The sequence below is a fragment of the Mobula birostris genome, chromosome 25 (assembly GCF_030028105.1).
Source record: "Mobula birostris isolate sMobBir1 chromosome 25, sMobBir1.hap1, whole genome shotgun sequence".
Taxonomy (NCBI): domain Eukaryota; kingdom Metazoa; phylum Chordata; class Chondrichthyes; order Myliobatiformes; family Myliobatidae; genus Mobula; species Mobula birostris.
In genome coordinates, this window is record NC_092394.1 from 41,967,389 (window position 1) to 41,979,991 (window position 12,603).

The window sequence follows — 12,603 nt, forward strand, 5'->3', positions numbered from 1 at the left end:
TTCTGGATTCTAAGTCAAGAGTTTTTAAAAGTCATAAAGTCCAGTTTTTTCTTCATTGTAGTAATTGTTTCTTCAATTTTCTCCATATTGAGTTCATTTTGTTGCGTGGATTTTTGAAGATTAGATATAGCCGACTGATGTTCCATGATAGATGTTTGCATTTTATCGATTGAATCCGCAATTTTCTGGAAATTAATTGAAATTTCCGCGTGAATCAGCTGCGTTATAGAGGTTGAAATTTCCCTTTGAATTAGATCCGATATAGCTTTCAGAGTCAACGGTGGTTCAGTCGGAGGGAGATCAGTACCTTTCGGTCTAACCGGAGGTTTGCCGTCTTTCCCATTTTTTCCGTTCTTGGACATAGCAGACCTTAAAAGCATCCGAATATCAAAAAGCCCAGTTTGTTTCAGATTATTGTAAAAGTCGATGCCTTAATGGTGAGTTAGGTATAGCTGATCATAAGAAAAAAAACTCAGAGGTAATGGAGCGAGTCAAGAGCACGACTTCACTCCATGAGCTCTACCGGAAGTCCCCCATGATTCCTTTTGAAAGCAGGTGCTTGGAAAGGAAGAGAGAGTGACAAATTGAAATCTACGAAAAGAAGGAAAACAAATAGTTACCTGAAATTTGTAAAATTAAACTCTGCTAGATGAAAGATGAAGTGCTGTATCTGGAGGTTAAAATGGTCATGAGGATAGTCACCTTGTCTTGGTGGAGAGGCTTCGAGTTCCTGAGATCTCATGAGTTGACGTCTGGAGATTAGCCACCTGGTGCTTAGCTCCTGGTAGGGTTATCCGTGATGGTTAGTTCGAGGGGGAGGTTCCAGGCAAGGAGCGATCCAACCAGGAACTCATCAGTGGAGCTGGCAGAAGATCGTAGCACATCATAGCACCAGTGAAGGCGGAAGAAGACTGCAGCAGTGAAGCTTCCCCAGTTGCCTTGCATTTCATACTACTGGAACCTGACCCTGATCTGTCAAGACCAGTGTGGTGGCTGCCCATTCATCAGCCTCCTCACTTAAACCAACACAGGTGCCCATTAATCCACCCTAGTATCCCAGATAAAGTCTCATGGTGATCAGCAAGTGGCAAAGGAGGCAGGATTGTGAGGGCTGGAATCCCACATTGCACCCAAATATGTGGATCTCATATCGGCCTCTACAGCCACCTGAAGACCCACTAAATAGACAACCTTGGGAGAATATCATAGTCAACTTGTGTGAGCACACTGCTACTACATTGGCCATCACTGTATAATGTATAAGTTTAAAAACAAAGGTCCGTAGAGTGGGATGAGAGTTAAGATGAGTCTTAGGATTCCTTGTGGGTTGACTGAAGATGCTCTTTAAGATGGTCATTCAGGATGTATCTAATTTTCTTCAATGCAGGAGGTACCTCATTGTGAGCATTGAATACAATGCACTCGGACAAGTACTGGTGAATCGCTGATTCATCTGAATGGATGATTCGAGTCTTTAGATATGAGAAGGGTCTTTTTCTGAAAAAAGAACATGGCTGGTAGGTATTCAAAATGTATAATGATTTAAATAATGGAAATGAAATGTAACAGCTATTTTTCAAATGACACAGATATATGGGAACAAGGTAAAATCCGAAAATGAAAGCTGCTTGGTGTAAATCCACAAAACGTTACTATTTAGATGAGTTAAATACACATAGAGCTCTATGGGCTTTATCAGATCTAAGTATAGTTGGATAGTGACCAAAAATGGGAATGGCTATTCCATGGTATCTGACATTTGGAGAGAGCAGACAAAATGGAATTGCTGCCTCTTGCTGAGTTGTGCAAGTTTTGTTTGTGTTGCTCAAGATTTCAGCATCTGCAGAATCTCATGTTTATTAGATGCAGACAGTTTTTATAATAAATAATGACCATCTTTGTGGTATATGCTGGTGATAATAATTCTTACTCTGATCATTGTGGCCGTAGTAAAGAATGACCTTACCTGAAGGATTTAGTATGGATGGCAAAAAGAGGTAATGGATGTAAATGTAATTCGGATGATTTATAGGCTGGTTATCAGTATTTGCATTATTGGAGAGGATATTAATATTGAATTTAATTCATGAGGAATTTATAGCAAAATGACAGAGAAATAATGGCATATTATATTTTTTGGAAGTTGTTGTTCTTGTAGGAGCTCCAACTCCGCAAAATGTCCCAGTGTGCTTCTGTCTTGCTTTATCAATTAAGATTTTGACTCCAAGCCTGCAGAATCCTAGTTTAACACAAGGCATGCATCAATTCAAACCAATATGCACCCCCTTGGATGCACCCTAATAGTATGTATTATTCCATTTATTCGTAAAGTAGAAAATTTGATGTAAAACCCTGACAATCTGGTTATTTGGAAATACGGAAGGCATGGTAACTTGCTGACTCATTAGTCTAACATGTGAGCCAGGGGTTCAGAATGCAGTTGGGATGTGTGGCCAAGACTGGAGTAAGGATTGTGGGTTGGGTGTGTGACTGGAGTTAGGGGCTTAGGGGTCCAGATGACAAGGTGACAGGAATATTGGGTGGGTTTGTGACTGGAGCTGGAGTATAGAGAACTTGTGTATTTCCTGCTCCCTTTAAACTCACTGGGTTCAGTGGAAGATTTATTATATTACTCCATTCTTTGGACATCCCTTTCAAAGCTGATGAGAACTCCTTAGTCCGGCTTTATCATGTTTAAGTGTGGTTGTGAGATTTCACCTGGCAGCTGAAGGTTCTCAAGAAGCCAGAACTAAATTATGGCAGATACCTTAAGTAGATTTAGAAACATCGAAACATAGGAAACCTACAGCACGATACATACTCTTCAGCCCACAAAGCTGTGCCGAACATGTTCTTACCTTAGAACTACCTAGGCTTACCTATAGCCCTCTATTTTTCTAAGCTCCATGTATCCATCCAGAAGTCTCTTAAAAGACCCTATCGATTCCACCTCCACCACGGCCGCCGGCAGCCCATTCCATGCACTCATCGCTCTCTGCATTTTTAAAAGAAAACAACAACAACTACTTACCCTTGACATCTCCTCTGTACCTACTTCCAAGCATCTTAAAACTATGCCCTCTCGTGCTAGCCATTTCAGCCCTGGGAAAAAGCCTCTGACTATCCACAGGATCAATGCCTCCCATTATCTTGTACACCTCTTCAGGTCACCTCTCATTCTCCGTCACTCCAAGGAGAAAAGGCCGAGTTCACTCAACCTATTCTCATAAGGCATGCTCCCCAATCCAGGCAACATCCTTGTAAATCTCCTCTGCACCCTTTCTGTGGTTTCCACGTCCTTCCTGCAGTGAGGCGACCAGAATTGAGCACAATTGAGCACAGTACTCCAAGTGGGGTCTGGCCAGCATCCTGTAGAGCTGCAACATTACCTCTTGACTCTTAAACTCAATCCCACAGTTCATGAAGGCCAATGCACTGTATGCCTTTTTAACCACAGGGTCAACCTGCATAGCAGCTTTGAGTGTCCTATGGACTATGACCCCAAGATCCCTGTGATCTTCCACACTGCCAAAAGTCTTGCCATTAATGCTATATTCTGCCATCATATTTGACCTACCAAAATGAACCACCTCACACTTATCTGGGTTGAACTCCATCTGCCACTTCTCAGCCCAGTTTTGCATCCTATTAATGTCCTGCTGTAACCTCTGACAGCCCTCCACACTATCCATAGCACCCACAACCTTGGTATCATCAGCAAATTTACTAACCCATCCCTCCACTTCCTCATCCAGGTCATTTATAAAAATCACAAAGAGTAGGGGTCCCAGAACAGATCCCTGAGGTACACCACTGGTCACTGGCCTCCATACAGAATATGACCCGTCTACAACAACTCTTTGCCTTCTGTGGGCAAACCAGTTCTGGATCCACAAAGCAATGTCTCCTTGGATCCCATGCCTCCTTACTTTCTCGATAAGCCTTGCATGGGGTACCTTATCAAATGCCTTGCTTAAAATCTTTATACACTACATTTACAGCTCTACCTTCATCAATGTGTTTAGTCACACTCTCAAAAAATTCAATCAGGCTCGTAAGGCACGACCTGCCTTTGACAAAGCCATGCTGGCTATTCCTAATCATATTATGTCTCTCCAAATGTTCATAAATCCTGCCTCTCAGGATCTTCTCCATCAACTTACCAATCACTGAAGTAAGACTAACTGGTCTATAATTTTCTGGGCTATCCCTACTCCCTTTCTTGAATAAGAGAATAACATCTGTAACCCTCTAATCCTCGGTACCTCTCCTGCCCTCATTGATGATGCAAAGGTCATCGTCAGAGGCTCAGCAATCTCTTCCCTCGCTTCCCAGAGCAACCTGGGGTACATCCTGTCTGGTCCCAATGAGTTATCCAACTTGATACTTTCTAAAAGCTCCAGCACATCCTCTTCCTTAATATCTACATGCTCAAGCTTTTCAGTCCACTGTAAGTCATCCCTACAATCGCCAAGATGCTTTTCTGTAGTGAGTACTGAAGCAAAGTATGCATTAAGTACTGTACCTCTGCCATCTCCGGTTCCACACACAATTTTCCACTGTCACACTTGATTGGTCTTATTCTCTCACGTCTTATCCTCTTGCTGTTCACATATTTGCAGAATGCTTTGGGGTTTTCCTTAATCCTGTCTGCCAAGGCCTTCTCATGGCCCCTTCTGGCTCTCCTAATTTCATTCTTAAGCTCCTTCCTGCTAGCCTTATAATCTTCTAGATCTCTATTATTACCTTTTTTTTTTAAACCTTTCGTAAGCTCTTTTCTTCTTGACTAGATTTACAAGAGCCTTTGTACACCACAGTTCCTGTACCCTACCATCTTTTCCCTGTCTTATTGGAACATATCTACGCAGAACCCCATGAAAAGAGATTAAGGGAGCTAGGGCTTTACTCTTTGGAGAGAAGGAGGATGAGAGGAGACATGATAGAGGTGTACAAGATATTAAGAGGAATAGATAGAGTAGATAGCCAGCGCCTCTTCCCCAGGGCACCACTGCTCAATACAAGAGGACATGGCTTTAAGGTAAGGGGTGGGAAGTTCAAGGGGGATATTAGAGGAAGGTTTTTTACTCAGAGAGTGATTGGTGCGTGGAATGCACTGCCTGAGTCAGTGGTGGAGGCAGATATACTAGTGAAGTTTAAGAGACTACTAGACAGGTATATGGAGGAATTTAAGGTGGGGGCTTATATGGGAGGCAGGGTTTGAGGATTGGCACAACATTGTGGGCCGAAGGGCCTGTACTGTGCTGTACTGTTCTATGTTTAAAATATCCCCTGAACATTTGACACATTTCTTCTATACATTTCCTGAGAACATCTGTTTACAATTTATGCTTCCAGGTTCCTGCCTGATAGCCTCATATTTCCCCTTACTCCAATTAAACGCTTTCCTAACTTGTCTGTTCCTATCCCTCTCCAGTGCTATGGTAAAGGAGATAGAATTGTGATCACTATCTCCAGAATGCTCTACCATTGAGAGATCTGACACCTGACCCGGTTCATTTCCAATACTAGATCAAGTACAGCCTCTCCTCATGTAGGCTTATCTACATACTGTGTCAAGAAATCTTCCTGAACACACTTAACAAACTCTACCCCATTTAAACTCCTCACTCTAGGGAGATGCCAATCAATATTTGGGAAATTAAAATCTCCCACCACAACAACCCTGTTATTATTACTCCTTTCCAGAATCTGTCTCCCTGTTTGTTCCTTGATGTCCCTGTTACTATTGAGTGGTCTATAAAAAAAAAACACCCAGAGGCGCGACCACTGTTGCTTCCCCCAGGTAGGCTGTCTCCCCCAACAGTACTACAGGAGTACTTATTGTTAAGGGATACAGCCACTGGGGTACTCTCTAGCATTTGGCTCTTGCCCTTGCCTCTCCTGACTGTTACCCACTGATCTGTCTCCCCAGGCCTGGTGTGACTACCTGCCTGTAGCTCCTCTCTATCCCCTCCTCACTCTCCCTGACCAGACGAAGATTATCGAGCTGCATCTCCAGTTCCCTAACGCAGTCCATAAGTAGCTGCAGCTCGATGCACCTGGTGCAGATGAGGCCGTCTGGAAGGCTGTGAGTCTCCAGGGCCTCCCACATCTGACACGGAGCACAGAAAACTGGCCTCTCACACATGCTTCCTGCCTGTAATCTACACAAGTAACGTACCTCACCTTGACCCGTTATCGCCTAAGCCCCGTTGAGCCAAGGCCTTCCTACTCTGTCTCTGTCTAATCCATTGCCCGCTCTGTAAAGCTGTCTTCTATTTAAACTCTTCCCGCTGTTCTCACTGGCCGACCTCCACGCGCTTGCACAGTTGTGCCCTGTTCAAACCGCTGAAGAAATAAAATGGGGATGAAAAAAAAGTCAAGGTACTTGTAACACACATAAAAGATGCTGGTGAACGCAGCAGGCATTTTTTATGTGTTGCTTGAAATTCCAGCATCTGCAGGTTTTCTAGTGTTTGCGTCAAGATACTTGTAATATTATTGAGAAGGGTAATATGCCTAAATGGGTAGTGGGAGAAGATGCATCTCTGCCAAAAGAGGTATAAGGCACTTACTCCCTCTGCTAACCTGCAGGTCACCTTTGGGCAAGGTGTTGCACCTACTTAGCCCCTCCCGATCACCCTTCTTCCTCCCCCCTCCCCAATCAGTATTATGTAAAGTCATGGGAACTGGTGATGGATGATTGTATGAGCAGCTGGTGGAAATCACAAGTCCTGGTTATGCGACCACTGACACTAGACAGACAACCTGTGATAATGGCTGTGAAGCATTATATACAGAATAAAAAGGATTAAAACCTGACTAACTTGTTTGTAGCTTGACTAGGCATGTTATGCAAATAATGTTGCATGATAACTAATCGCACCTTACTAACTGCTAACGTAGGGTTGCTCAAATGCAAAGAACAAAGGAGTGCTTGTTGTATAAGACAGCTGCTTTGTGTAACCACTAATCAAGGATGTCTGGCAATGCTCAGAGTACTATGTAATAACAAATGTTTAACAAGCAGTCCCAGCCAGTGCTTGGGGCTCACTTGGTTATAGATATCCAGGCTCTATGAGCGGGACTGTGTAGATCAATGAGTGACACAAGCTTGCTAAGAAACAGTATGTAATTATAAGTAAACTTTGACAATTATTCCCTTGTTCTGAACCTAAAATCCTCTGGTAGAGAGGCAGATCAACAGCTGGGGTCACCCGTCTTGTAAAGACACTGCCCTGAAGAAGGCAATAGCAAACCAGTTGTGTAGGAAAAAAATTGCAAGAACAATCATGGTCATAAAACCACAATCGCCCATGACACGGCACCTAATCATGATGATGAATATGCCTGACGATTGGGAAACCTTTAGGATATCAAAAACTGTAAAAAGTGATAGAGTGAAAAGGTCGAAAATGAACACATTAGCAAAAGTATTTTGAAATAAAGTATTTGAGAGCTCCAAGAAGCATGTATTCAAAGAATAAAATTGTGAATCTCACTGACTCAAAGGCAAGATAAAATGCATTCATGAAAAAGCAATATACAAATATTTAGTACTTGAATTTTCAGTGGAATCATAATGCTGTATGGAACAAAAGAACCTTATGAATTCTTTGTAGAGCACTATCCAATCTTATTCGCCTTTTATAGCCCTGTAGATGATATGTTTCTAGACCTTGTCCTGTATGATGAACATACTTTCTTTTGAAAGAAAGTTCATGTTTGAATCTGTCTGGAATTTGTTGCCATCGATTTGCCATGAGTCTGCAGTGTGTTCCCTGATATTGAGCTTCACATGAAATTTATTGAAGTGAGAACTTGGGCAGGTTGCCAACTTTTTATTTGCCTAAAATCCTGTACCAGACTAGGGGGAGCATAAGAATATCTCATATTGATTTTAGCGAAAGAGAAGGGCCACAAGTATTTTCTTCATAAATGGCATAAAAAATTAGTATCTTCAATAGCATGTTATTTTTTGATGTTTTAAATATCTGAAAATGTTAGACATTTATAAGCTTTGCCATTTTACTCTCATCAAGCATTTATTATTAAGCCCATAGAGGTGGGCTACAGAGGGTTTGCTGGTCCATCCCTCTGCCGAGCCTACAGCCGGGTGGGTGTCTCAGCAGCCCAGAAGAGGAAAGCAATCAGGAACAGAGTGCAGTCCGAGCCTTGAGATGGCTATGGAGCAGGAGGAGTGATCCGTGGCAGAATGTTGCTCAGACAGAAGTTGGGGCTTGATCAACCCCAGCTGGGTCATCTGGGTGAGGGTGTCTGATGTTGAAAGACCTGAAACATCTTGGGTTACATCACTGATGATGTGTCTGAGTGCATTGCAAGATGTATCATTCTACCTATTATTTTTGTGAGTTTTAAAATGTTTAGTTTGAATTACTATTTCAAAGATTTTTGGCTATTCTGACCAAAACTAGATAGGTGGTCACATTGGAACTTGCTGGAGGGTGGAATACCTTGCAAGACCTTCTGGTGGATAAACACCTCAGATTCATACTTTTAAGAATAATTGAAGATTAACTGGTTTCTTATTGTCACACGTGCAGAGGTACAGTGAAAAGCTTGTCTGTGTACTGTTCATACAGATCAAATCATTACACAGTGCATTGAGATATAACAAGGTAAAACAACAATGCAGAAGCAAGTGCAACAGCTGTAGGAAAAAATACAGTGCAGGTAGTTAGTTTTAATGACATAGATTGTGAGGTTCACCAAAAATGTTGGAGGAACTCAGCAGGTCAGGCACCATTTGTAGACGGAAATCAACTGTTATGGTTTGGGCTGAAACCCTTCATCCATTGGACTGAAAAGGAAGGGGGCAGATGCTAGAATAAAAAGGTGGGAGAGGTGAAGGAGTACAAGCTGACTGGTGATAGGTAAGACCACTTTAAACAGAAGGTAGATGGGTAAGGGAGGAAGCGGTGAAGGGGATGATGTGAGAAGTTAGGAGGTGATAGGTTGAAGAAGTAAAGGTCTGAAGAAGGAATATAATAGAAGACACAAGAGCATGTAGGCAGTTTGTAATATATTTGAATCTTCATGCATTTGATTGGGTATCAATATAATAAGGCCTCTTGGTTTTCAGTTGGGAGTAGGAATAGGGTTAACAGGAATTGATCAGAAAGCATTTGTAATAAATGGGCCATACCAGCTTGCTATTCTGTCACCAGGGGACACCACAAAATCAAATACCCTCAAGTCTTCTGGAAAATAATTTTTAAATTTTTATCGATTTGGTCATACTGACAATAAATACAAATCATACACTATTTACTTTTGAATCATCTTGTCTTAAGAATGCTGCAAAACTTTCTTGCATACACTGGCAATTTCCATTTGTCTGTGGATGCATTGGTCAATGGTGTGATGGTGGTGGAAGAAATCCACAAAATTAAGAGGCCTCCATTGGTCAGGGTTAACCATGGATGTTGCATCCTAGCTGTTCAGGTATGTAAGCTAGGGCAATGCAGTGTGGAGAGCAAGCTGTCGCCCATTTAGCAAGCTCCCACCATGCATCTGGTAAACAAACGAATGGCAGAGAACGATAGTTTGGTACCAGTATCTTGCAGGAGTTGCCAGTCAGTGTTGAACTCAACATATGACTGCCTTAGGGACTCCAGCTCCAGATTTTTCCCCTGGATTTACTCATGAAGCTTTTTGCTGAGCTTGAAATCGTTTGATTTATTAGGCAATTGGCAAGGGCGAATATAAAGTTAGGTTTAAGCGGAGCAGCCATTGCGGGAGCATACAAACTTAGTGGGGAGCGAAAAAAGTGGAGGCTGTGTTGAGGTTTCTTAAGTCCTGTGTTTTAGTGCTTAGCTAGAGAATAGATTGCAGGGCAGTGGTGTGCTCTTTTTGCATGTCTGGGTGACCCCTCGTGTCCCTGAGTGTTATATATGAAATAAATGCATCTGGGTGCAGCTCTTTATAGACCGTTTTAGGGAACTGGAGTTGGATGACTACAGATTATTTGGAAGAATGATTTAATTTCTGTCTGTTCTTGTTCACAACAACTCATTGTAAGTTTTATCAGTAGTGTATGTGTGTATCAAAACACAAGATTCTGCCGACGCTCAAGATATACAGCAACACACAGAATTCTGAAGGAGCTCATCAAATCAGGCAGCATCATGGAGGGGAATAAACAGTTAATATTTCAGACTGAGACCCTTCATCATCGTTGGGAAGGAAGGAGGCACAAGCCTGAATAAGACGGTGGGGGGATGGGAAGGAGTACAAGCTTGCAGGTGATAGGTGAGACCAGGTGAGTGAAGAATAATGTAAGAAGTTGAGGGGTTAGGTAGAAAAGAAAAAGAAAGGGCTACAGAAGAGGAAATCTAATAGGACAGTGGACCATGAAGAAGGGTGATGAGGAGGGGGAAACCAGAGAGATGTGATGGGAAGCTGAGGAGAAATGAAGCAGTAAGAGGTAACCAGAATGTGGAATAGAAAGAAGTGAGAAATTGCTAGAAGTTAGATCTAGGTTGGAGGCCACTCAGATACAATATGAAGTGATGCTTCTCCAGCTTGACTTTGGCTTCATTGTAGCAATAGAGGAGGCAGTGTTTGGACATGTCAGAATGGGAAGACGTAGTTTTGCCATTTGATGGATATGAGGCTTGTGGGGTGGTAGGTGAGGAAACACCATTTCTGTTAAGACGACAGGAGGATGGAGTGAGGACAGACGTGTGAATGTCTATGCTGTGCAATTTCCTTCTAAAGCTGGAGTACAGTGTCTTATCTGCATGGTTAAGTGCCAGCAGTTGTGTGAAATTTCAATTTTTTTTTAACCATGCTATTTGGCAGTAATTGCATACAGTGTGTCTATTTAAATAAAATTCCCAGTAGTGCTATTGCACAATGATCAAAAATGAATGTCAATATATGAACACTTTCCCATTGGGTTTGCCAACATAGTGTCCAAAAGCAAGAAATGAACGATTTTTTGATTTACCTAATGCTGATTTCCATGTGATGAAAACTGTTGTCAAAAAAGCTATCATTCAGTGAAAGAGGATAGTCAGAATCATTATAAACAATTATTTTCATTAACAATCAACTTTATCAGTTTTCAATAGGTCATAAGAACGTAAGACATAGGAGGAGAAATAGACCATTTGGCCTGATGTCAGCATATTCTTTCTTGAATAAAGGCCCAAAACTGCTCACAATACTCTAAATGTAATCTGATCAATGCCTTGTTCCTTAGTATTGCATATTTGTTTCTATGTTCTAGTCATCTTGATGAATTTGTGGAATGGGGAATGGAGTTAAAAGCACTTGGTGTACTTATTTTACTTTCAAAAATGGGATTAATAACCACTACACACAAGGTGAAAGAATTTTGGAGTAGCTTTACATAATTGTCTATTAATGCTAAATTAATCAATACTAAGATTGTCATTTTTGCCAAAGCTAAACAGTGTAGATGTTGGAAATATTTAACAAAAAGTAAATATTTATTTGAAGTAATTCTGGTTAGATTAACAAAACAGGTTATTCTTCTAGGAATTAAAAAGAAAAATTGAGGTTTACAAGATCATGACTTGTTTAGATATAGTAGGTAGGAACAGTTTCCATTAATAAATGGCTTAAAGACCAGTAGGAAAGTTTTAGGGTGCTGATAATTCTATTTACGAGGGGTGATTGATAAGTTTGTGGCCTAAGGTAGAAGGAGTCAATTTTAGAAAATGAAGCACATTTATTTTTTCTAACATTTACACACTTAGTCCAGCGGTCGTGGAGCATATGGACCCCTTCTTTCTAGAAGTCGGCGTCTTGGACCTCTGGAAGTGGTCCACAGCAGGGGTGATTGATAAGTTTGTGGCCTAAGGTAGAAGGAGATGAGTTACTAACTTCAAACTCTGCATTTTCACTCAGAGTTGAACTGCACGTGCATATAACAGGAGCAGTATAACTCATTTCCTTCTACCTTAGGCCACAAACTTATCAATCACCCCTGCTGTGGACCACCTGGAGGTCCAAGATGCTCTCGTTACATGCACTTGCAGTTCAACTCTTTGAGTGAAAATGCAGAAAGGTTGAAGTTAATAACTCATCTCCTTCTACCTTAGGCCACGAACTTATCAATCATCCCTGCTGTGGACCACTTCTACAAAGAAGGGATCCGTATGCTCCACGACCACTGGACTAAGTGTGTACACGTAGTAGGGGACTATGTTGAAAAATAAATGTGCCAGGTTTTCTAAAATTGATGCCTATCTTAGGCCACGAACTTCTCAATCACCCCTGGTATACCATTCTATTAAGTGTTGTAGGCTTAGTCAATTGGCACTTTCAAAAATGAATGGGACAATCACAGGAAAGTATCATACAGGGTTAGAGGGAATGAACAGTGAATGGGTCTGTGTGTGTGTATACATATATATATATATAGAGAGAGAGAGAGAGAGAAGAAAGGTAGTCCAGGCGATGGCCTCCTGTCATGTGACAATTCTAAAGTTCGCAATTGGTCTGTATTCATGGAAAGGCTACTTATACTTAATGTTGATGTTCATTATAACTGAGAATAGTTAGAAGTAAAATACTTCAAATTGTGGGGAAAGGGGTCATTGCTAGGGTGAA

General features: G+C 41.6%; 1 protein-coding gene across 2 annotated transcripts in view; it reads left to right on the forward strand.

Moving 5' to 3' along the window:
- The window catches only part of tmem132e (transmembrane protein 132E), a 601,125-nt gene that overhangs the window by 67,233 nt on the left and 521,289 nt on the right, over nucleotides 1-12,603 (forward strand). The window contains exon 1 of one of the 2 annotated variants that reach the window (XM_072243259.1): nucleotides 1,442-1,517. The exons of the other annotated variant lie outside the window; for it this stretch is intronic. Coding sequence (XP_072099360.1) covers nucleotides 1,511-1,517 — 7 coding nt within the window. The 5' untranslated portion in view covers nucleotides 1,442-1,510. Of the gene's footprint in view, nucleotides 1-1,441; nucleotides 1,518-12,603 lie in introns of those variants that run through there. 2 annotated transcript variants of the gene reach the window in all.